The 26,224-nt window shown below is 46.3% G+C and overlaps 1 protein-coding gene across 1 annotated transcript in view; it reads right to left on the bottom strand.

The window, feature by feature from the left end:
• Window positions 1–26,224, bottom strand: part of LOC126204372 (LIM/homeobox protein Lhx1) — a 487,576-nt gene that overhangs the window by 65,277 nt on the left and 396,075 nt on the right. The window contains exons 4-6 of the mRNA XM_049938745.1: window positions 23,956–24,047; window positions 23,754–23,871; window positions 9,732–9,949 (exon numbers count right to left, since the gene is read on the bottom strand). Of these exons, the coding sequence (XP_049794702.1) occupies window positions 9,732–9,949; window positions 23,754–23,871; window positions 23,956–24,047 (428 nt within the window). The remainder of the gene's footprint in view (window positions 1–9,731; window positions 9,950–23,753; window positions 23,872–23,955; window positions 24,048–26,224) is intronic.

Here is a 26,224-nt window from a genome sequence, read left to right as displayed (position 1 = left end):
AGCACGAACGCTGGTCCAACTGAGGCGCCAGGTGGAAATGGCATGGCAAGCCGTTCCACAGGACTACATCCAGCATCTCTACGATCGTCTCCATGGGAGAATAGCAGCCTGCATTGCTGCGAAAGGTGGATATACACTGTACTAGTGCCGACATTGTGCATGCTCTGTTGCCTGTGTCTATGTGCCTGTGGTTCTGTCAGTGTGATCATGTGATGTATCTGACCCCAGGAACGTGTCAATAAAGTTTCCCCTTCCTGGGACAATGAATTCACGGTGTTCTTATTTCAATTTCCAGGAATGTATATTACTGATCAACTACTTCTGACGAATAGACTAGTGATAACAGGTGAAATCCGAGCGGGGTTGTAGGCAGTGTATCAACACGAATTGTCGAGATTTGATGCTAGAATCTGGATTTAGATCACGAGTGGCCATACGTCGTCTGCCACTGACGCCACACTACAGTCAATAGACACTTGCATTGTGTAGAGCCAGTGTCAGCTGGGCGGTGTGTGACATTTTACGGGCCTCTGTTCTGTTTCTTGTGGTCACATGTATACCTGCATGTGTATACGCGACCTTCCTTGAAGACTGCTGTGGAAGGTTATTGGCTATGATAGCTGGTCTGATTGTTAATTGTTGAAGACAGGCTGAGCGGTGGCCAATGTGTGGCAAGAATAGTCCTTACTGCCATAACCTTGGCTTTCTCCAGCGTGACTCCACAGTGAAGTTCACACCAGAGAGTGCTCGAGGATCGTATGGGGTCTTCACTGGCCTGCCCAGTCCCCTTATTCGTAGCTATAAAGCGTGCCTGTAATACGTTGAGAAGAATGTTGGCTCTAAGCACTATGGCTCTAAGGACTATGGGACTTAACATCTAAGGTCATCAGTCCCCTAGACTTAGAACTACTTAAACCTAAATAACCTAAGGACATCACACACAGCCATGCCCGAGGCAGGATTCAAACCTTCGACCGTAGCAGCAGCGCGGTTCCGGACCGAAGCGCTTAGAACCGCTCGGCCTCAGCGGCCGGCAAGAAGTAAACATATGTTTCAGGCACGTCAAGAAACTACCCAAGATGAAATTCATAGCCTCTTTATTCCATGCACAACGAGTGCAGCAGCATTTATCCTTTCCGTAGTGGTCACACTTCATACTGATGTTGGTGATGTGCGGAAGATCAATTACCCGTTCCTGATGTTAATATGAAATGACAGATGGCCGCGCCGTGATGACGTTATCTTGGTTGTATGTGATGCAAAAGTGGAATTTCAGTGAGCCATGACCTGACTTTTCCTAGCAGCCTGGAGCTAATGGTTTGATTTTCCTGTAACCTACCAAAAAATGAGCTGTGGGGGTGATTGATGCTCCTCTTCATCAAGAGATTTTCCCGGTATTACTTCCTAGTCCTCGCCGGGGACAGGGAATTGCTACCAGCGGAAGAAGAGGGGTACCCAATGAGACTGACCACATTTAAGTTAAAACCCTGCTATTCTGGTGTTAGAGACTGAAAGACCTGAACATTTAAACAGTTTCTAGAATTTCTAAAAACTTTAATAATTTAGGACCTTGGCACCACCAGTGTTGGGTGTCGGAGGTAAGCGTCTGGGGCGGAGTTTCTGTTTGACAGAATTAGTGTAACGTAATGAATGAGGAGGTTCCCGAAGAATCTTGCGAGGAAACGACTATACGGAAAAAACTCATAAGAAGTAGGGACAGGATGATAGGGCAGGATCGGGAAAGAACCTCATAGTACTAGAGGAAGCTGTAGATGGGAAAAACTGTAGAGAAAGAAAAGAGATTGGATACACATGCAGCAAACAATTGAGAACGTAGGATCCAGTTGCTTCTCTGATGAAAAGATTGGTACAGTAGAGGAATTCATGGCGGGCCGCATGAAACAAATCAGAAGACTGCGAGTGCGTTTCCCACTTTATACAGGAATGGTACGTCCATGTCAGTAGCAGCAGACTTCGTATTAAACACTGCTGCTACCAACTACTTTAAAACGTCGGAATGGTGAGGTTTAATTAAGTTTATAATCTAGATTTGTTTCCATAGAAACTCTGAACTGTTATGCTGTTTGACTTTTGTGGAAATTTATGAGGCAATTGCGAGGTAGCCGATGGATCAATTAATCTGTTACTGTTTTACACTAACCAGTTCATCAGATGAATGTCAGAATATTTCTGAATGCAATTATACTGCTACAAGGCATCCATCAGGCTGGAGCACTGACGACAGCTTCTGCGACCTCTCCTCTATGAAACCTTGGATGCCGATTCATCGTAAGACTGTTCTATAAGTGTATCTGTGCCGATTTCGATTATCATCCGCGGATTAACTTCCGCCATGATAATCGTTGGAGCACTAGGTCACGCACACCACTAGAAATACATGGATCGCAGTTGCAGCAGCGTGTGAGACTTCACACGACACTGTGGTGTCTTGGGGGATGAGCTGAAAACGTGACGATCACTTACTATATTTGCATATGGATCTTTTACAGGGCAGAACGATAGCTATTTAAAGGAGCAAGCTGTGGGTGGAGTGAGAACCATGTACTGGACGTGGAAACTATGAAAAATTTTCAGTATGCATTAAATGAATGCTTAATTCCGTTTCGGTCATTGTAGAATGTAAATATCAATAATATTTAGTTTTAGTTACGTTTCTGCGTTTGCACAAAATTACGGGCGAAATTTGGACTTGATCTGTTCAGTTGCTTAGCAATTACGGCTTTCTTGAGAAGTTTGAGTGTTCAGGACATGTGGATATAGAGGAATAGCGTGAGGTAGCAAAGTTGTTCCCTTTGCACAGTATACGTCAAATGGGAATCTGTCCAAAGTTGGTACAGTTTTAAAGGAGACTGCTCTTTCATTTTTATCGGTTAAGAAATGACCAGTTGAATTCAAGTTACCGTAGGCGTAATTCTCTTGTAAACGCCACAAGACGTATCAAAACATTTGAGAAATGGACAATATGGTTTATCATGAGTAGTTATCGAGGTTGTATGAACTAGCTGGTGACGTAAGCACCAAAAAATAAAGCGTAAAATAGTTTAAGTAAAAACTTGTGTCAGAACACTTCCCACAAAATAAGTGCCTCATTTGTCAAATGCTGACGGAAAATAAATGAAAAAAAAACGCTTCTCCAATGTGGGAATGTTTATTAGTTGGGTCTGAGTGCGCTGCTGTTGAAATGATTTACTTACCTTGTAATGAAATCACGAGCGTTCTGCAGCGTCTGAACCACGTACAGAACAGCAGTGAACTTGTGGGAGGAGAAGGGAGCATAACGACGTTCGTAGAAGCGACAGCGACAGTATCAGGAGCACGGGAGACTATTCTTATAGTGAAAATAGCAGCATTAAGGTTCTGCGCAAGATCTCGAACTTCCATGAAAGCTTTTCATGTACGCTCAATTTTAATAATTTAAAATGGTCGAGTTCACTGACTTGTTCGGGACAGTAGAATTTCGTTTTTACAAGAGTAAAATCTGTACGCATTATGTTTTGCTTTAGTTACGTGCTGATCTGTTCTCAGAAATCCACTTGCTCATTTTACTGACCTCCCTTATTGACCAAATCATTTACATTACTTTACACGTCTTTCACAAGATCATTGATACGCATCAAGAAAAGCACCGGGCCTAGAACAGAGCCCTGCGCGGCCCCCACTTTAGACGAACCCAGTCGGACCCACACTCTCGGTTAGACGCTCCCACATCAGCTGTTGGGCGAAGCATTTCTAGCAATTTTTAGAGCAGACGGGGAGAGGCGCCAGGGTCGCGGCATTCCTGGCGCGCTGACAAACTGCTTCCTTCTTAATTTGGTCGCCGGCTGCGGCGGTTCCATTTCCTGGAGGAGCGCGCCGGCAGATTTAGTGTTATGACAGCGGCCGGGCCGGCTGATAATTACAACATTCCCGCCAGAGATTGCCGCATAGCTGTGCCCTTCCCTTCCGCGTTTCCTTTTACTCGCGCCCCCAGCCTTACGCGTCTTCTCGCCCTTCCGCTGAAGCGAGTTGCAAAGCGCGCCGTTCGGCGGTCGACTCCTGCGGAAGCGGTTGTGCGAAGCTCCAGGTAGACAGTCATCTAAACACTCCGCGATTGCCGTCTTGTACTCCGATAAGCACCTAGAGGAAGCGAGCAAAGTTTAGCGTTTAACGTCCAGTCGACGACATCGTCATTAGAGGCGAAGCTTTACTTCGGACGGGGCGAGGCTCGGAATGGAAGCCCACCTGATCTAGAGGAGACATGCCAGTACTGGTTTTGAACTTTATAGGGAAACCAGTGAAAAATAAATCTCGATGGCCGCACAAGGAATCGAACCGCTATCTGCCAGAACTGTGTCAACAACTGCAGCTCTCCGCTCGATCTGATAGCAATTGTTTTCAAAATTCATCTTTAGGGAAATGTCGACTATTTTGTAAATATTGTAAGTACCTTATATCTATACATATTATAAAGCTTCTCGCTGCTTTTTTCTGTCTGTAGGTGAATGCTCAAGAACTATCGTAGTGATTTTCATACGGGTTTCACCATGACATTTCTCCGAAAAACTGAAACTGTTGGTACATAAGAGTAACATTATTAACTATTCCGTGGAAGCGAATGAAAATGCGGAGGCATGTAACCCGAGGTCTTGCAGACGGGCACGGGAAGTTGGACGTCACATAGCGTGCCACCGTAGTCATAGCGCCAAACGGGTCTGGCCGCGCAACACAAGGCAATTGAAGGAATGGGAAATGGCAGTGCCAATCAGGGAAAAGTTACCGTACATCCTAAAGCTGTTCTTCATTACAACGTGCCAGGCGACAACGTTTGGATGAGTTCAGACAGAGAAGAATCGTCGGGAAACTGGGAGAGGGATGAAGTGCGACGAGTGTAGTCGAGCAGTTTGTTATTGCTCACAGTGCTGTTTCAGGGTGGCCAGGCAACTGCATACAGGTGGCCTCTTTGGCCGACGACCAGACCGTAGTTTTCCGTTGATACCCGCACATGGGCTGCACCGTTCGCGATGGCACCAAGAGCGTAGGGACTGGACCAACGAGGAGTGGGGTACCGTGCTCTTCTCGGCTATTGATAGATTCAGTCTGAATAGTCATTCTATCGGTACCCTCACAGTATCATTGTGGATCATGATCACTTTGGTGGTCCAGTGTTGTGATGCAGAGAAGCATAATGTTGCATGGGCGTACTGACCTCCAAATCTTTGAACACGACCCACTCACCGTTATTCGTTATTGTGCCACCGTAATTCTCTCCCAAGTCCGACTTTTCAGGAGTGCATTCGGCTCTGACTTCATTTATATGGATGACAATGCGCGACCACAACAAGCAGTGCAGGTGAAGCAGCTCTTGGAAAGAGAGGATATATGATGGATGCCCACCTCACTTAAACTCCGTGAAGCACGTGTGGGATACGTTGGGAAGACGTCCACATGAACCAACGACCATCCAGCACTTGTGGAGGACTGGGACTCTCTACTGTAGTAATCCATACCAACCTTCTGACCAGCATGGGTCACATTGCAAAGCATGACACGCTATTAAGAACCACACCCGCCTTTCCTGATGTCTAGGGCACTATCATAAATGGCAGTGACTTCAGTGTAAATTTTGTGTTGGAAAAATAAAAGCGTCATTTCTGTTCGTCCATTTGCGTATTTCTTTCAGTTACCTTCTGTACTGTAGGGTAGCAGGTCTTTCTATGTATGGTTCAAATTTCATAGAGCTCTGGTACGTGGCGGTGACACATTATACTGAAAAAAGTTATTTTCGTCGTTATGGATTGCACTCCAGCGTAAATAGATTAATTCATGAGGAACGTTTGTGTATATAGTCTATTACTACTACGCCAGAAATGGCGTCCGGCCATGGAAACGTAGTACTACGCGTCAGAAATGGAGCGAGCGTGTCGCATAGTGTGTGTGTATATACAGGGTGGTCCATTGATAGTGACCGGTGCAAATATCTCACTAAATAAGCATCAAACGAAAAAACTACAACGAACGAAACTCATCTAGCTTGAAGGGGGAAACCAGATGGCGCTATGGTTGGCCTGCTAGATGGCGCTGCCATACGTCAAACGGATATCAACTGCATTTTTTAAAATAAGAACCCCCATTTTTTATTACATATTCGTGTAGTACGTAAAGAAATATGAATGTTTTAGTTGGACCACATTTTTCGCTTTGTGATAGGTGGCACTGTAATAGTCACAAACGTATAAGTACGTGGTATCACGAAACGTTCCACCAGTGCGGACGGTATTTGCTTCGTGATACATTACCCGTGTTAAAATGGACCGTGTGCATTTCCAGACCATGCTTGTTCGATATTTTTTTCTTGTTTTGGTGGTTACTACCACCTCTTAAAATAGTCGACACTATCTTTTTAACCTTCTGTATATTGATTTGCTCGCACATGCCGAAGACGTTTGCGGATAACATTCATATAATTATATGAGTGTAATAATGAAAACATAAATTTTGGTATTGCGCAATTGTTAGTGGTAATGTTTCCATCCAAAGATAATGACTGAACTGGTTATATCAAAGGTTGTATGATTTCATTTCTAAATTGTATTATATGTATTAACGGATTACCTAAACAAGGGAATGTATTTTAACATTACAGCTTTAGGGGATCATTGATGAAACGCAGGAGAGCTTCTGTAAAGTTTGGAAGGTAGGAGACGAGATACTGCAGAAGTAAAGCTGTGAGTACCGGGCGTGAGTCGTGCTTCGGTAGCTCAGATGGTAGAGCACTTGCCCGCGAAAGGCAAAGGTCCCGAGTTCGAGTCTCGGTCGGGCACACAGTTTTAATCTGCCAGGAAGTTTCATATCAGCGCACACTCCGCTGCAGAGTGAAAATCTCATTCTGGAAACATTGATGAAGTTACCTATGAATTTTTGTTTTGTTTTTTAGGTCGGCCTATTCATTCAAAATAACGTCAGCATATATAGTGAAAATTCCTACTTCTTCTAAAATATTTAGCAGGCGGCTTTTCTCACTGGTGTGTGGGATATAGGATACTGTGCTGTACCATTGACTAAGTGTTCTTGTTCTTTAAGTGAAGGTAAGTTAGTGACAGTAAGATTCATATCCTCTGAATCTTGTTTTGAAATTTCTTTCTGTCTATGTTATGTCCCATAGCTACCGCATTTCAACTTACAGAAACACATGAATGACTAAATTTATTGTATTGTTCTAGGGAATGACAGATTCGTTGTCGACACATCGATACGTACAGTTTTAGACCTATTAACAAAGGCTCTGTTTCTAACGTGCTCAGTGGTTATGCATGCTTTTCTCTTCTGGAAATAGGAGATATTTGGATGTAAGACAAGTTCTTGCCATGGATTGAAGGCTCCACAGTGTGGGCTTGTGTCTACCTCTACGTCTGGGTAACAGAGGGCTGTTCAATAAAGAATGATCATAATTTTGTATGGTCATAATTTCTCGCGCTAAAATTTAATATTATGTTATTCTGTTAGCTTAATGTGCCAACAAACACGCCCAATAGTTTCATTGTTGGGACTCCTGGTTCCCGCATGTGAGAGGCAGGTATGGTCAGACATGTTCAGTATCGCCTACCGCTGCAATGGAGGTAACACGCGAGGAACAATATGCGGCTTTGACATTCTGCTTTCGTCTCAACAAATCTTCAGTTGACGCCTATTCAGTGTTACAGACGGCCTATGGAGGATCTGTTCTTCCCTACAGCACAGCTCGAAGGTTTAAAATGTTTAAAGAGGGGAGACAATCAATTTCAAAGGAAGGTGGACCCAGTGCTCCAGTTACTGCTCTTACGGAAGAAAACATCAACACTGCTGCTGCCATTGTGAGAGAGGATCGACGAATTACCTTAAGATCACTTTCTGAAATACTGAACATTACATTGGGTGCCACCCATCGTCGGTGACAGAAAAATTACACATGACACGCGTCTGCGCGCGATGGGTTCCAAGATTGTTGATTCCCCAACAAAAGGACATTATCGTGCAGGTCTGCATGCAATTAAAGTTGATGTTTCAGGAAGATCCGGAGTTTCTTTCAAATGTAATCACTGCTGATTAAACTTGGCTACATCATTTTGATCCTGAGAGCAAATAGCAAAGCTTAGTGTGTAAATCTCCTTCATCGCCAACCCCCAAAAAAGTAAAAGTGGTTGCTTCTGTTGGGAAACTTATGGTCATATCATTTTTTGATATTCATGGAATGGTTTATCAGCATGTTGTACCTGCACACACATCAGTAACTGGACAGTACTACAGGGATGTCCTGAAAACATTGCATGTCCATATCAGCCGCCGCAAAAGACCACATTTCCGTGAAGCAGGATGGGTGCTGCACTACGATAATGCGCGCCCGCATATTGCCAATGTTGTTGCTGAATATCTTGCAAAAATCATTATGAAGTGCATCCCTCACTCCCCCTTTAGTCCGGATTTAGCCCCATGTGACTTTTTTTCTATTCCCTAACATGAAGAAACGCCTTTGTGGGAGGCATTATCAATCATCAGAAGGCTGCGGAGGCGATTTTGAAGGAACTCTCAAAAAATGGTTTCCAGCATGTATTTGAAGACTGGCGGAAACGCCTGGGACAAGTGCATCCCATTCATGGGAGACTGCTGTAAGAAGGACTATCAAAATTATGAGAATGAGTAAAGGTATGTTGTCAAAAAAAAAAATTATGATCATTCATTATTGAACAACCTTCGTACTTTCAAAAATCAAGAGATACTGCTGTCACTGTTGTGGCTCAGAACAGTTTACTGTAAAGTGACAACGTTTACGAGACCAGTTATTTTCTTTTTTGTATAATGATATACAAGATCAGTGCTACGCTGTGGTTACCACAAGTGCCATCAAGGGCCCTGTTAGCTTATTTGATTCTCATAGTGATGACAAGTGGGCAGTTGCGACTTCTCCTTGTCAGATGAAAGCTTATACAGTTAAGACAGAACTCACATAATGTTCTGGTGAGACCATAGACGCCAAAACATTATGACCACATGCTTAACTGTGTGTTGGACCACAGTACAACAGCGAATCTGTGTGGCATCTATTCGAAAAGTCCTTGATAGGATTCCAGGTGTACGTGGCACCAGATGCCTACACACAGAAAAAATTTTCATTCGTATGTGCTGCGCTTAATACCTTTCTTATTGCTTAACTTGAAAAAAATGGTTCAGATGACTGCGAGCACTATGGGACTTAACTTCTGTGGTCATCAGTCCCCTAGAACTTGGAACTGCTTAAAACTAACTAACCTAAGGACATCACACACATCCATGCCCGAGGCAGGATTCGAACCTGCGACCGTAGCGGTCGCGCGGCTCCAAACTGTAGCGCCTAGAACCGCTCGGCCACTGAGGCCGGCGCGCAACTTCACCGGGCGGCATTTAGTGTCGTGATGCGCAATGGTCATAACGTTTTGGCTCATGAATGGGTATCTTTATACTAATACCGTGTTATTCTGCCATACGTTGAATGAATACAGGACTGGTAAAATAAACCGGTCCTACATAAGTTCATGCACCTTATCGTAGGCAACGCAACTTACATCATTCGAATCTTGGTCGGATATGTAAGTTGGGTTGCCTATGTTAAGGTGCATGCGTGGAACCGTTTTATTTTGACCTCCCCGTAAGTTACTTATCACACCTGGCCAGCGTAAATGTGACGTCACCGACACAAGCGGAGGCGGCGGGGTGCTTACCTGAATGACGCGCATGGGCAGGCCGGTCTCCTTGGCGAGCTGCTCGCGGATGTGCCGCGTGGGCTTGGGCGTCTGCGAGAAGGCCGTCTTGAGGATCTCGAGCTGCTTGGCCTTGATGGTGGTGCGCGGGCCGCGCCGCTTCGAGCCCGAGTTGCCGTCGTCGGGGCTTTTGTTCTCCGTCTGCGAGTCGCGCGTCTCCGGGTCGCCGTCCAGCGAGCCTGACCAACACACGCCTGCCGCTCAGACATGGCGGGTCTCTGTCCCGCAACCTGCTGTCGGGGGCCACGGCCCGGCACGGCGGGCGTGGGGCGCTACACGCTACACGCTACACACTACACTCTACACTAGGCCAGGCAGCTCGCGCAGGGCAGCGCTCAAACGTACACTCACCAGCTGCACTGTTGTTGTTGTGGACTTCAGTCAGGTCCACACTCGGGTCTACCCTGTGCAAACCTCTTCACCCCTTCGTAACTACGGCAACATACATCCGCTACTGAGTCAAACTGTGGCTTTTCTTCCCATCGCTCCCAAACCGCCTATTCTGTGGGTGCCTCAGGGTGTCTCCTATCAATCAGTGATTTATTCTAGTCAAAATATTTTTAGTTGATTATGTTGTACAAGGTTGATGAACTTTGGAAACGACGTTTCATAATATTTTAATCCTATGTTTAAGTTATTCTCTGTGGGCGACCTGTTTTAGTCAAAGACCATTATCGAGCAGCAGAACACACAAGAATTTCACACGGAAAGGATGTTTCATAATTTTAGTAACACACTAGCAATACCAAGAGTTGGCATTAACAACATGATATGGGCATATAAATAAAAAAATATAATATTTGTAAATGACGTTTGCTCATTCACTCCATGCATCTACCATTCCATGACTAAACAACAGATCCAAATATTATATTTTAGACTTTGTGTTCATTTTCTAGGTATATATGCTTGCTGTTAATTCAAATTTTAAGTACTGCTTGTATTTTACTACAGTTTTGAAACATACTTTTTAAGTTATTTTTTTCTGTATACATGACGTTTGCACGTTCGGAAATAGATCGCACAGTAAGGAATAATTTAAGCAGAGGCTTATGGCGGCACATGAAAAATCGGCCCCACGTACAGACTGATCGCCAATTACCCACGAATTGTTGCCCGCCACGAGCAGATACAAGTACGCAACACGAATAATAATTAGATAGTAAAGAAATAACAAATAGGCTAATGCAAAGGTCGCAACAGCTTCGAAACAATGGATGCACCGTTTTTTACAAAGTCATTTCTAAAATCTTTTAGCGAAATTATGACATAAATTTCTTTTTCCTCCACTTCTACTCAGCACCTCCTCATTAATTACCCAGTCTACCCAACTATTCTTCAGTATTATCCTTTATCACGTTTCAAAAGCTTCTATTCTCTTCTTGCCCTTACGGTTTATGGTTCATGTTTCACTTCCTTTATTATTGCTACTGAGTATATTACGTCACTACTTTACCAAAAAAATGGTTCGAATGGCTCTAAGCACTATGGGACTTAACATCTGAGGTCATCAGTCCCCTAGACTTAGAACTACTTAAACGTAACTAACCTAAGGACATCACACACATCCATGCCCGAGGCAGGATTCGAACCTGGAACCGCTCGGTCACAGCGGCCGGCACTACTTTACCCATCGCTAGTGATAGTGCTGCACAAATAGCAAAACCAAATTTGTACTTTTAGTCTCTCACTTCCTAATGTAATTGCCGTTCGACTGCCTTATTTAATTCGGTTACATTTCATTATTCTTGTCACACTATAATAGGTATTTAGTTTCTAAAGTCTTTCAGCTCAACTTATCTTCCAAGTTCTTTTGCATCTGTGACATAATTTCATGCACTGTGCGGCTGGTCCCGGCGGAGGTTCGAGTCCTCCCTCGAGCATGGGTGTGTGTGTTTGTCATTAGGATAATTTAAGTTAAGTACTGTGTAAGCTTAGAAACTGATGACCATAGCAGTTAAGTCCCATAAGATTTCACACACTTTTTTTGTGACATAATTGCAATGCCACCAGCAAACCTCGAACTTTTTGTTTCTTCTCTCCTCGCAATTTCTGTTTCATTTCTTCTACAGTTTGCTCGGTGTAGATATAAAGTAACAACTAGTATAGGCTGCAGCCCAGTCTTGTTCCCTTCCTAGCTCCCGCTTCCGTTTTATAAAACCAGGCTGCTTACTGAAGATCACAACAACAACAACAACAACAACATAAATGCTACTTTGCAGCATTACAGACACCTAAAAACAGCTTTGTCGCCAGCAAACGGTGTGATACGGTGTCGTGATTAGTATGTGGCACACTTCTTTTTAAACCACTGATCGCCAGCTAATATTCTGGTCCAAGGCAGCTAAGAAGATTACAGCCTGTGATCTGTGACGTTGTTGGCACGAGTTGTGTCCTGTGAACATAAGAAACACAAAAGCAAAAAGCAGAGTTGCGCTCCGTCCGGCCGGCAGCCCCCGCCACGTCGACGTCTGCGTCTCCTGCGACGGCGTTCGGCGCTGGCCGCGACGTGCCTGAAACCTGCTAACACAAAAGGCGGGCGTCAGAGTTGTGAGGAACAGGCAGACACGCAGCGAGATTCCTGCCGCGATAGCGCCGGCCAGCGGCTACACACAATCCCGAACCCACCCGCCGCGCTGCAGGTCGCGTGTGAGCCGCTGCGCGCCTAATCCGCTGTCACGATCCCTATTGTGCGGGGGAGGGCACGCCGGCTGCCGGCTGCGCGGCGAGCCGCTCTCGCATGGAAAACGCCTCGCCAGTACGTCGTGCCTTCAGCAACGCCGCCACAGCTGCGAGGGTACAGAGCGTCGCGGGATGTACTCGGCGACGGCATTGCCAAACACTCCGGAAAACTCTGACTGTTGCGAGGATGGCTCCTCCTGCTAACGTTCGATCTAACAGCGTCAGTGTTTCTGAAGGCCCGTCAAGACTACGACCCTCCACTCATCTCCTGACTTACCTTTAGAGGTTATTTTGTTATACGGTAAAACTGTAAATATCGCTGAACCGTGCTGGAACGTAGAGACCTGTATTTTTTTGCGGTGAAGGCAGTCTTCTATTCCCAGCTTATTCCTCTCCGTCTCTCGGAACTCAGTCTGCATCTACATGATTCGTCTGCAATTCACACTTAAGAGCCTGGCAGAACCACCTTCAGACTATTTCTCTACCGTTCCATTCTCCAACAGCACGTGGGAAGAACGAACACTTAAATCCTTCTGCACGGGCTCGGAGTTCTCGTACTGTATTATGATGATCATATCTCCCTATGTAAGTTGGCGACAATAAAATATTTTACCATTCAGAGGAGAAAGATGGTGCTTGAATATTCGCGGAAAGATCTGGCCGCAACGAAAAACGCATTTGTTTTAATGATTGCCATCCCAACTCCGTTACTATATCCGTGACATTCTCTCTCGTATTTCCTGATAATACAAAACGAGCAGCCCTTTTTTTGAAGTTTTTCGATGTCCTCCGTCAGTTCTGTCGGGTAAGGATCGCATGCAGCACAGCAATATTGCAGGCCGTAGTGGCCGAGCGGTTCTAGGCGCTTCAGTTTGGAGCCGCACGACCGCTACGGTCACAGGTTCGAATCCTGCCTCGCGCATGGATGTTTGTGATGTCCTTAGGTTAGTTAGGTTTAAGTAGTTCTAAGTTCTAGGGGACTGATGACCACAGGAGTTAAGTCCCATAGTGCTCAGAGCCATTTGAAGCATTTGAACAGCAATATTCTAGCGGAGGACGGAAAAGCGTACTGTAGGCAGCCTCTTTAATACACGCAGAAGGATAGTGTAGGCATTTTCTTTAGTAGACTTGATGCGTCTTCTAAGTGTTCTGCCAATAAAATGTAGTCTTTTGTTTGCCTTTCCCGCAAGATTATCTATGTGATCGTTATAATTTTTATTTTTCGTAATTGGAATGCCTAGGATTTAATCGAATTTAAATTTTGTGATTTATCGTGTAACGAAATTTAACTGTTCTCTTTTCATACCTATGTGGATGACCTCATACTTTCCCTTATGCAGAGACAATTGCCACGTTTCTTACAATTCAGATATCGTGTCCATGTCATTTTGTTATTGGTTTTGAACTTCTGATCGGTTTACTAGACGGTTAATGACGGCATCATCTGCAAACAATCTGTGAGGACTGCTCAAATTGCCTCCTAAATCGTTTATATAGATCAGGAACAGTAGGGGGCCTGTAACACTAACTGCCGGAACACCAGATATCACTTCTGTTTTACACGATGATTTTCCGTCAGAGTTACAGTTAATCTCACAAGATAAGTATCCAGTTTAAGGTCACTGACACACAATTTTACCGTGTCGTAGGCATCAACGCAGAGCTTACCCGATCGGAAATGACCGGAGTTCACTCTCTCATACTTTGTTTTGAAAAATGCGCCTGCTCTCCGCTCAGCTGCAGCTGCAGGGCCTTTCTCCGCGTCCTAGCGGCGAGCCTTCACGAACAGTAGGCAGTGGTCAGTGGGTGTTGTGAGTGGCGGCGAGGGGAACCCCCGGGCAGCCGCTGCAGCTCGCGGCCGCGCCACGCGCCATCAGCGACCGCGGCGCCTGCAGCTGGCTGGGCTCAAAGGGCCGCCGGCCGCCCCTTCAGCCGACGCCTCCGCTGGGAGCCACAGCCACGTGTCCTTTCCCTCCCTGCTTGCCTCCTCGTCGTCCAAGTGCGTTTTGGTCCACCAACTACAGTTATACATCTCCTATGTTCCTAGCTGGCCCACACTCTTTTTCTACATCAGCGTGGAGTTTAGTAACTTTCAAAGTGGGGAGGGAGGCGTCACCGTTTCTTACTTTCTCCCTCCGCCCCCCTCCACCCCCACTCACTCCGTCAAACAGAGACACTGGTGTGCAAAACTTAAGGAAGAAAATAACTGTCTCATGATACGTCACTGCCAAGTAACATACTTCGGTGTATACATGTAAATAACCGCTGCAGTATACACTGAAGAGCCAAAGAAATAGGTACACCGCACGCAGAGGTGCTGCAACACGACGTGGCATGGACTCAACTAATGTCTGAAGTAGTGCTGGAGCGAACTGACGCCATGAATCCTGCAGGGCTGTCCATAAATCCGTAAGAGAACGAGGGGTGGAGGTCCTTTCTGAACAACACGTTGCAAGGGATCCTAGATATGGTCAATAACGTTCATGTCTGGGGACTTTGGTGGTCAGTGGAACTTAGGAGAGTGTTCCTGGAGCCACTCCGTAGCAATTCTGGAGTGTGGGGTGCCGCATTGTCCTACTGGAATTGCCCAAGTCCGTCGGAATGCACAGTGGACATGAATGAATGAAGGTGATAAGACTGGATGCTTACGCACGTGTCACCTGTCAGACTCGTATGTAGACGTATCAGGGGTCCCATATCACTCCAACTGCAGAAGCCCCATATCATCACAGAGCCTCCACCAACTTGAACTGTCTCCTGCTGACATGCAGTGTCCATGGATTCATGAGGTTGTAGCTATACTCGTACACGTCCATCCGCTCGATACGATTTAAATCGAGACTCGTACGACCAGGCAACATTTTTCCGGTCATCAACAGTCCAGGGTCGGTGTTGACGGGCCCAGGCGAGGCTTGAAGCTTTGTATCGTGCAGACATCAAGGGTACACGAGTGGGCCTTTGCACCGAAAGCCCATATCGTTGATGTTCCGTTGAATGGTTCGGACGCTGACACGTGTCGATATCCCAGCATTGAAATCTGCAGCAACTTGCGGACGAGTTGCGCTTCTGTCACAGTGAACGATTTTCTTCAGTCGTCGTTGGTCCCGTTCTAGCAGGATCTCTTTCCGGCCACAGCGATGTAGGAGATTTGATGTTTTACCGAATGTCTGATACTCACAGTGCAGAATGTCTGATACTCACAGTACACTCGCGAAATCTTCGTACCGGAAAATCCCCACTTCACCGCTACCTCGGAGATGCTGTGTCGCATCGCTCATCCACCGACAACATCACGTTCAGATTGACTTAAATCTTGATAACCTGCCATTGTAGCAGCAGTAACCAATCAAACAACTGTGCCAGACACTTGTTGTCTTATATAGGCGTTGCCGATCGCAGCGCCGTATTCTGCCTGTTTACATATCTCTGTATATGAATACGCATGTCTATACCAGTTTCTTTGGCGCTCAGTGTAGTACACAAGGCAACTGAGGGACCGTAGCAGTTTTGCGCCCTAAAACCATAACAAAAAAAAAAAAAGCAACTGAGGCAAATACGACACGAAACGAACGGAAATGACACTTTTATTCAAAGACAATTATTACACTCAAGTCACCGCGATATATGGTCGTCTCGTGGACATTGCAAAAGGACGGACGTGATTCTTGCAAGGATCTGTGTTCACTACAGACGGCAGTGCATTCCCTGCAACGTTCTCATACACTGGCGACTAGGTTGGTGAGGAGTTCCTGTGATATGGTTGACAACTATTGGATGGAAGCTGCTGCAACAAGTCTTCTCACCGCATCCGATAAAGCACTTGAATCGTTGAACGGGTAGGCAACTCCGTTCGCCGAATATTCCGTCGTTCCAAGAACTCCTCCACCTGTTCGATGCAGCGCGCATTTGTCATCTATGAAGACGAAATCACAGCCGAATGCATCCATGATGTGCAAGGGAATGGAATATAGTGTCACAATATCGTTCGGTGTTGAACGTACCGTGTTCAAAGTTTTGGGGGTAAGTACATCCAGGCAACATTATGCCTCCCCACAGTATAAAACCTGGACCGCCAAAACGATCACGTTCGACAGTTCTGGACGTACCGTCATATGGCGACAGGTGGTAGCACGTAATGCACCCAGGAACTTTGTCGAATACGATCGTTTCGTCTTGGTCCAGGTGTTATGGTGTGAGGAGGAGTAATGTTGCAGGGACGGGCTAACCTTCAAATCGTTATTTTAATACCATATTCCTTCCCCAAGTGCGTCTTTTGAGGGCTGCGTTGAGCTCCGTCTTTTCGGGACAGCATTCGGCCCTGATTTCATTTTTATGGATAATTGTGGGCGACGATATGGAATAGCGCATGTGGAGGGGCTCATGGAACGAGATGATATTCGCGAATGACCTAGTATGTCTTAAATCCCATCGAGCACCTGTGGGATACCTACTGCATTACGGCCACATCCACCAAGGACCCAGTTGTCAGCCGTGCTTATGGAGGAATAGAACGCTTTACCACAGGAACTCTTTACCAGCTTTGTGCCCCGCATAGCAGCACGTTACAGATGTCGTCCGATATGATCATACGCCCTGTTAAGGATCATGTTACACCATCAGTACTTTCGAGCTGTGACGTCAGTGTAGTTATCGTCTTTGAATAAAAGTCTCATTTCTGTTCGTCTCATTGCGTATTTCTTTCGGCTAACTTCTGTGCTTCGCTGTAGTGGTTCCTTCTGTGCATGGTCCAAGTTCAATGGACCTGTGTTGCTTGGAGGCGACACGTCGCGAGAAAGCTAGATTTGTCGTTAAGTTTTGCACACCACTGTATAATTCGATGCCACTCCCACTTTTAATCTACCACAATTGTTTAGGATTTAATAATAAAATCCATCACTTGCATCAGTCCACTAGGTTCTTTAGTACGTGACGATAACGCTCCGCTCTCAGTAGCTTCCGCCAGTTTCTCCTGTCTTGCGTTGCTTCCGTCCATTCAGTGATACCCAATATTTTGCAGTCTGAGGTCACCCTTCCTATCGTGTACCTAGCGGTCTGTCGTGAGAGGAACCATTCTGACAACATAGCCTGCCCCTATTGAGCGTTGCTGGGATACCTTGACTACTTCTTCATTTGGTCTCCGAACCATCCTTGTGTTGCCCCAAACGTTGGCCCGAAGATTCTTCTGTATACTCCACTTTCGAAGACTGAGTTTTGGTGCTCTTCTCTTTTGATCATGCTTCACGTTTCCACCCCGTATAGCGGTACTGTTGTGTTATCGAGTTTCGCCTTGGTTTCCCTGGTCAGCACTCTGAAGAATAGAAGTTTTTTGAAGGAAATGTAAACGGAAAAGTAAACTTCACTTGCAGTTCGTAGCCTAATTTGGTAATTACTTGTCTTCTGTTTACACCAAGGTATTTTAGATTCGAAGTGTTCTTCAGATTGTAGTTAGCTATATGAAGGTCATCATGTTGTTCTGTCGCCAAGTTCTCTCTGTGTACGGTCATCTATTCTGTCTTTTCTTCATTTTTAAACCAATTTCCATGACGGTTTCGTTTAGTTTTTCCAGCAGCTTTTCAATATCATCAATGTTATTTCCTATTAAAACTACGTCTTCTACATGGGCCAATATATTGGGTTGGTTATCTGCCATGTACACATACGTTACTTGTTTGGTTTTTATAGTACTTCTTCATTATAAAACAAAGCTATAGATAAGTGGGTATAGCGCATGATCTTGCGTCAGTACAGTTCTGTTCTCACAATAATTCGTTAGCGAGCAGCAGTGTGTCACCCCGCTTACCGCCTCCTCCGTACACAATTTGACCAGACTTACTTGTTTCTTGGGACTTCAGCATTCTCTCATGATTTCCCACATCATTTTCCTGTATACCGAATCCTAGGCCTTCTAAAAACCAATGAAAAGATAGTGGAAGTTCTTGTTGGGTGCTCACACACTTTCACTGCTAGGTTTGATGACAAATATGCTGTATATAGTCGATCTGTTTTCCAGAAGTCCATCCTGGGTACGGTGGGGGGGACTGACTCTTTGCAATATTATACGTGGCAGTACTTTGTATGCTGTGAATACTAGAGAAATTCCCCTGTAATTCCTGCAATTTCGTTTAACAAGAACACATATAAAATATTTTAATATAGTAATAATACCTTGGTTATATTGATGCTTAATGCATCATCTGAACATAACTTTCAAGAATAACGATTTACACGACAAAGCATCGAAGTGGGCCTCACCATAAACCAAGTCTCACTCAACATTACGACTGTGGACACTGCCTGCACACTGTGGCTTTGCGAGCGTTTAAGGGAGGGGAATCAGGTTTCTTTCAGTCGGTCCCGCCTACGGCCAGGAATCTGAGTGTTTGTGCTATACTTTTCTTTCCTTAGTAGAGGGACTAGAGCCCTCAAGCGAGCAATTAAAAAGTGACCTCCTTCAAACATAGCTTTTAGGATTGCTTGCCATTTTAGATGTGTTCTCCATGACCTGGCACAGTTTCGGCAAATATGTTGAGCACTGTAAATAGTCCTCATGGGATTGCCGCCGGATGACATTGTGCAAATTCCACAGTATTTCCTCGGAGCAACTGTCCAACATCTTTAGGTGGTTGAACTTTGCTGATGGCTAGGTACTACTGACCGTAGCCACCAGCACAGATTCACCGACCTGAAAATGTCGGACAGTTGCTCCGAGAGAATATTGTGGAATTTGCACAACGTCACTTGGCAGCAAACCTTGGAGACTACACTCCTGGAAATGGAAAAAAGAACACATTGACACCGGTGTGTCAGACCCACCATACTTGCTCCGGACACTGCGAGAGGGCTGTACAAGCAATGATCACACGCACGGCACAGCGGACACACCAGGAACCGCGGTGTTGGCCGTCGAATGGCGCTAGCTGCGCAGCATTTGTGCACCGCCGCCGTCAGTGTCAGCCAGTTTGCCGTGGCATACGGAGCTCCATCGCAGTCTTTAACACTGGTAGCATGCCGCGACAGCGTGGACGTGAACCGTATGTGCAGTTGACGGACTTTGAGCGAGGGTGTATAGTGGGCTTGCGGGAGGCCGGGTGGACGTACCGCCGAATTGCTCAACACGTGGGGCGTGAGGTCTCCACAGTACATCGATGTTGTCGCCAGTGGTCGGCGGAAGGTGCACGTGCCCGTCGACCTGGGACCGGACGGCAGCGACGCACGGACGCACGCCAAGACCGTAGGATCCTACGCAGTGCCGTAGGGGACCGCACCGCCACTTCCCAGCAAATTAGGGACACTGTTGCTCCTGGGGTATCGGCGAGGACCATTCGCAACCGTCTCCATGAAGCTGGGCTACGGTCCCGCACACCGTTAGGTCGTCGTCCGCTCACGCCCCAACATCGTGCAGCCCGCCTCCAGTGGTGTCGCGACAGGCGTGAATGGAGGGACGAATGGAGACGTGTCGTCTTCAGCGATGAGAGTCGCTTCTGCCTCGGTGCCAATGATGGTCGTATGCGTGTTTGGCGCCGTGCAGGTGAGCGCCACAATCAGGACTGCATACGACCGAGGCACACAGGGCCAACACCCGGCATCATGGTGTGGGGAGCGATCTCCTACACTGGCCGTACACCACTGGTGATCGTCGAGGGGACACTGAATAGTGCACGGTACATCCAAACCGTCATCGAACCCATCGTTCTACCATTCCTAGACCGGCAAGGGAACTTGCTGTTCCAACAGGACAATGCACGTCCGCATGTATCCCGTGCCACCCAACGTGCTCTAGAAGGTGTAAGTCAACTACCCTGGCCAGCAAGATCTCCGGATCTGTCCCCCATTGAGCATGTTTGGGACTGGATGAAGCGTCGTCTCACGCGGTCTGCACGTCCAGCACGAACGCTGGTCCAACTGAGGCGCCAGGTGGAAATAGCATGGCAAGCCGTTCCACAGGACTACATCCAGCATCTCTACGATCGTCTCCATGGGAGAATAGCAGCCTGCATTGCTGCGAAAGGTGGATATACACTGTACTAGTGCCGACATTGTGCATGCTCTGTTGCCTGTGTCTATGTGCCTGTGGTTCTGTCAGTGTGATCATGTGATGTATCTGACCCCAGGAATGTGTCAATAAAGTTTCCCCTTCCTGGGACAATGAATTCACGGTGTTCTTATTTCAATTTCCAGGAGTGTATTTACAACATATCCGCCGGGGAAGTTTGAAGAGTCACATGTTCAGCACTTTCCCAAACCCCGCCTGATGGATGAGGGGGTGTTCTCAGCGGCGACCAGCCTCACGAATGCCGGCAAAGGAAAAGTTTCCCTCGGAGGGAGAGATTGAAGAGCGGACTCGATTGTGGCGAGTGTAATCCCGGGAAAGGGGTCAGCCGGCAATACAGTTGTCTGGGGCGGCTGTGGCGTCGCGTCGGGCCATTTGCGGCGGCGGGCTTCAAAGGCGGCGGCGTACAGGCGCCCGTTGTGCGCCGGCGGGCGGGACACACGGGAGCCCGCACAGAGAACGGGCCCTCCCCCGCGTCTCGAAAACTCTCACTAGGCGTCCATTCTCCGTCCGGCAGACTGGCAGACTCGGTAAACGCTATGGCGTGCCATTGTGAAACCGCCAACGCGTAGGACCAGCCAAAGATGGATCGGTACAAATCCACACTTCGCTTAACTCGTGACACAACGGGTAACGGTAGGAGCAGTTAAAATTTGTCTTCATTGTTTTAATTGCGAGCAGCCCAAGGTGATGATTTGGACATCAAGTACTTCTACCCACACTTCAGTGTATTACCTCTCAGTGTTTCTCTGGCCTGATTGTGGACCCAGTGAAATTTATTTCCCGGAATTGCTCATCTACGGTCAACAACCATGAACATAATCATATGCATCTCTTGTTCTGTCTATAGATGCCTCGCGTAAGAGATATACATATGTTGCATGGCAAACATCGTTCCATTTTAGATTACTCTCTCAGAAATTTTCCAGCTTGCTCGACAGTGTGTATGTAATAAGAATTTGGTTGCTAGATTTTATGTATAAAAAGCCGTTGTCATTAGGTCGATTAAAAGAAGGTGGGAAAACATAATTGTACTTCTTTCTAACATGTTGGCTTACATTTACTTTGATCATTATTTAGCAAGGAATACTTCAAATGTTACAAGCATTGTGTATCATCTCGTTTGTAACAAGTTCCTTGTTAATTCTCTTAATAGTTCTAGCCAGCATATATCACAGTGCACATTCCAATTATCATACAAGGAAGTAAAAATGCAATTATGACAACCGTAACGACATCGTCAATGAACTTTGTCATTGTTTCTAGCCACAGAGTACACTTCGTGTCAACAAAGAATGGTATTACACGAGACGGCGTAAAAATGGTGGATCCTGAACAGCACTGATCGCAGACGAGAATCACACCTTGTCAGTGACAGACAGGTCAAACTCAGGGAAAATGTTGCTGTCAAAAAATGCAGACCCACTTTAAACAGAAAACGCTGCGAACGGAGCTGCGTGTATCGCCGTTTCGTGTCTTGTACCTCGAAAAAATAGCGATTTTGCTTGTTACGTAATGACGCAAGGCATCGAGTACAACGAAGGCACAAGCAGGTATTTAACCTACAGTGTATGGTGGGTGTAGTCAACACCGACTCAAAGGAAGGCGTCGGCGCTTGTTCGTGATGTCACGTTAGCTAGGGACGGCGAACGCCAGGTCTGTTGCAGGCATACTCATAATGGTGGTGTCTCCCTCTCTGACACAGGAAAATGTGAAACTATTGGCGGTAGTTGACCAACACACATTGTTCTGAGAGATTTCTGCAATCAATTAATTGTGCAATTCATTACACTTCTTAACAAATAGTGTTCTCCTGAACTTAAATTTCCACCTGTTTTAAGGATTGACATACAAAAACAACTTCATGGTCCAACAGCAACAGAATTCGTGCTGCTTTACCGTATTTGTAAATCTGAGGAAGTACGTTTGTACTGGGTTGCTTTTACAAGAAACTGTGAACATATTGGTGCTCTTCTTTAGGTATCTTGGTTGACTATGGGGTGAGGAGCACTGAATGTTAATGAAATATCTTGCGATTGTATATGTTGGGGGTGGGGGACAGAAGAAGAGGCAAAAGAGAGATACTTGTTTTCTCAATTAAATTTTTTTTATCTTATAAAGTTTCTCCTTTCAGTTGCAAGAGGGGAATATTTATCTTTTCTAATGTGCATGTTTAAAAAAGTTTAAGCTCAGCAGTATTTTCGATGTATGAAGCTATTTTGTTTCCTGTTTAGAATTCCTTTCGTTGAAAACGACTGTAATCTAATGGCTGGCAACAGTTGGACATTTACACATTTAAATTAGTTCACATTTTGAGTGACGATGTCAAACGAAAATAAATAAATAAATAATAGAAACGAGTTAATTGTAAGGGGGTTGCGGTAAGTTTCGGTAACAAAATGGATCAAGTAAATATAGTTACTTGAATGTAAAATTTCCGAAGCTTGCAATGGGGCAAAGCATCTTCTCATATTGATCTGCGTTTGTTTCGACAGTATTCAGTAATACAGAACTATGATCTTCATTTGTAGCTTTACGATAGTAAGAAAATCTTTCATCTAAATAAAACTGCAGAATCCAAAACAATACCAAACATTTTGTCCAAAAATAAGAGATTTATAGTGATAAGCACGACCAGGCGTTTCTGCCTGCAACAGACCTGGCGTTCGCCGTGCCTAGCTGACGTGACGTCACCAACAAGCGCCGAGGCCTTCTTTTGAGTCGGTGTTGGTGTAGTGCAGGCCGGAAGAGGTCCTGTGATGTTTCGTGAGGGTTTTTGTTTAGTTGGGTCCACCCGTTGAGATTACCGTGCTTTGTTTCTTCCTTTTTTTCAGTACCCGTATCAACCGAGTGCTGCTCTGCCTTCTACAAGATGCGGACACGTGTGTCCTCATGTCAACAATTGTGACCACAGTGCTGTACACGTACGTTCCCGGTTTGACGAACACTCAAGCACCCTACCTCCTACCTAATGGCCCTCTTAATGACTCTATCTTAACCAGTACAAAGCGTCTGGGAGTATATTGGAGGTGAAACGTAGCCATATAAATGCTCCCAATTTGGTACCTCTGCGGCATCTAATTACCAGAGATAGCTTTAGGTGAAAGCACCATACCTGAAGAAATCTCTCCGAACTGAGGCTATTAACAACAGTTGGGGAGCGGTGTTGCACGATGCCGGCGTGATATCGCCTAGACGCCCCAGCTCCCTGGGGCTGGGGCTGGGGCGCTGGCACGGCTGCGCGGGCTCACCTTGGTCCTCGGAGTCGTCCTGGCCCGGCTTGACGTCGGCGGGCGGCACGAGCGGGCCCGGCGGCGCGCCGCCCACCAGCGGGCCCACCATGTCGTTGTTGTTGGCCTCGGGCGGCGGCTGCAGCGGCGTGTGGGGCGGCGGCTGGCCCGGTCCGCCGTGCGCGCCCGCCGCCCCGCCGCCGCCGCCCGCTCCCGCCCCCGCCGCCCCCGCGCCCGCCTTGAGCGCTGCCGCGCCGCCCACGCCCGGCTCGCACTCCTCGTCCTCGTCCTCCGAGCCCGACCCCAGCAGCGAGTCTGCAACGCCACAGAGGCATGTCACACGTACTTCACCTTAGCAGACGAGATTACAATGTGCATGCTACATGGCCAGTACACAATGATGACGATAATAATAGTAGTTGTCAAACTTCGTGGCAAATTAAAATCGTATGACGGACCAGTACTCGAACCTGGGACTTTTGTCTTTCGAGCCGCGAAGTTCGAAACCTGGTCCGCCACGCCGTTTTAATCTGCAGCAAGTTTCGTATCAGCGCACGCTCGACAGAAGAATGAAAAATTCATTCTGAACTAATAATAATAATAGTAATAATAATGGCGATAGTTCATAACTGCATCTGGATCCTTTATCCCAGTGGCATCTTCCATCGTCCAGCAACGAATCGATATCTGCGACCAACAAAAACCATCCGATCGTATTAATACTCCATGTAACTCCCAGCCAACTGCACTGTTGGTCAAGGACAGGCTACGAGACGACAGAACGAGAAACACATCAGTACCCACAGACTGTGAGTTGCCTTCAGCAATTCATGGTGACCGATGTCACAACGTACACTCTCCACTTCAATATGTACTGTGAGAGTGACAGTTCGTCCGTCCTGTTGCCCAACAGATACGAACAGACTACACCGCCACGGGTTTCAAATCGACTGGTAATATGCTGAAGAGAATTCCGCTAGTCCTTCGTAGGCATACTGTGAGCTACAAGTACGTAGGTCTACGAAAGCCGAGCTGTTCATTTGTCCGATATTACAGGAATAATTGTATTATTATTTCATTTCCCTAGCCTCACTTTTCAGTCAAGAGAGGTTTTAAAGAAAAAAAGTGACTTAAAACATGTGTTACAAGAAGTTTGTAAGTTTTTCTTTAAAGGTAGAAGGTACTTTTATAACTGCATGAATAAAAGTGGTATTTTTAGTGTGTCTTTACCACTGTAGGTAGTAACGTTACACGATTTTGGGACTGTCATCGTAAAGGAAAAGTTTGTCCATTTTGAGAACAAAGTCAGCAGACGGTATGAGGGTTTTTGTGGTTGTGTGTGGGAAAGGTTCTGGGACGGAAATGATGGGAATGTGGACTTGGAACAACGGAGGTGTAAGAGGAACCATCACATGGAGTGGAACAGAAACATTCTTTTACCTATGATGGTTTGATAACACTGTTGTTGTTTTCGTAAATAGCACTGAAATAAAATACGGAGACCTTCTATACAACGTAAAAGCTTTCGTAAACAATATGAATATGCTGTTCCACTGTATTATAGGAGAAAAGTATCAACTGTTTGCAACAAATCCTAGCTGCCGTCTGACGATGACTGGATGACTGGTTTCAAGTTTTCGGTAATTGTAAGAAATACGGTGCTCCCTGGGGAAGGAGAGACGAGAAGACAATAATTAAGATGAGGCAAAGGGTGTGGCAAGTGAGGATTTGGGGGAAGTGATGGAATTCGATCAATCGGAAACATAGGCGGTAGTGGTACTGACGATAAAGATCGGAGTAATGCTTAGTAAGTTTGGACTGTGGTAGAGTCGTGTGACCCCCATGTTCAGCCATGTTCAGTTTATTGTAGGCTACTTGTCCTTCGGGTAATGGGTGGATTTTTCCATGTTTTTTGGCGAGGGATAGTCCAAGCACACTGTACTGTATATACAACGATTATGATTTATGAGTCACTAGTCATGGAGGCGGAAACTTAGGATGGTTTGTTCTAAAACTATTGGTTGTGTCTTAGAAGGGTTGCATCTGGTGGTAAAATGGAACTAAAATGCACGATGAGGAGTGTAGTGAAGACGTTTCCGTGTTCTAAAGTAGCCTGCTGTCGCTATCGTATTTCTCGCTCTCTAGGAAGAGAGGCGGCTCGCAGATAGGCTGAGGTGCCTGGAAGTAGGCGCGACTGTCGGGGCGAAAGACGCAGCCTTTGTGGAGGCGAGGCGAGCTGCTGGCGGGCCATGAATATTTCATGCGGGCTGTGCGCTGCCCGCGTCTCCGCGGCTGACAGCACTCGCGGGTCGAGCGCCTGCCACGGAGCTGGAGCTGGAAGCGGCACGATTAACATCCAGCCAGCAGCCGTCTCCGCTCCTGACAGGGGAGCGCGCGGGGTTCTTCTGAGACCAGAAGGTTCTACTCAACATCTACGTATGTACTCCGCAAGCCACGTACAGGACGTGGCGGAGCGTACAGAGATGCCAAAA

This window comes from Schistocerca nitens, chromosome 9, assembly GCF_023898315.1.
Source record: "Schistocerca nitens isolate TAMUIC-IGC-003100 chromosome 9, iqSchNite1.1, whole genome shotgun sequence".
Lineage (NCBI taxonomy): Eukaryota > Metazoa > Arthropoda > Insecta > Orthoptera > Acrididae > Schistocerca > Schistocerca nitens.
Note: the sequence above shows the minus strand (reverse complement) of the source record. Positions and strands in the feature narration are given on the sequence as shown.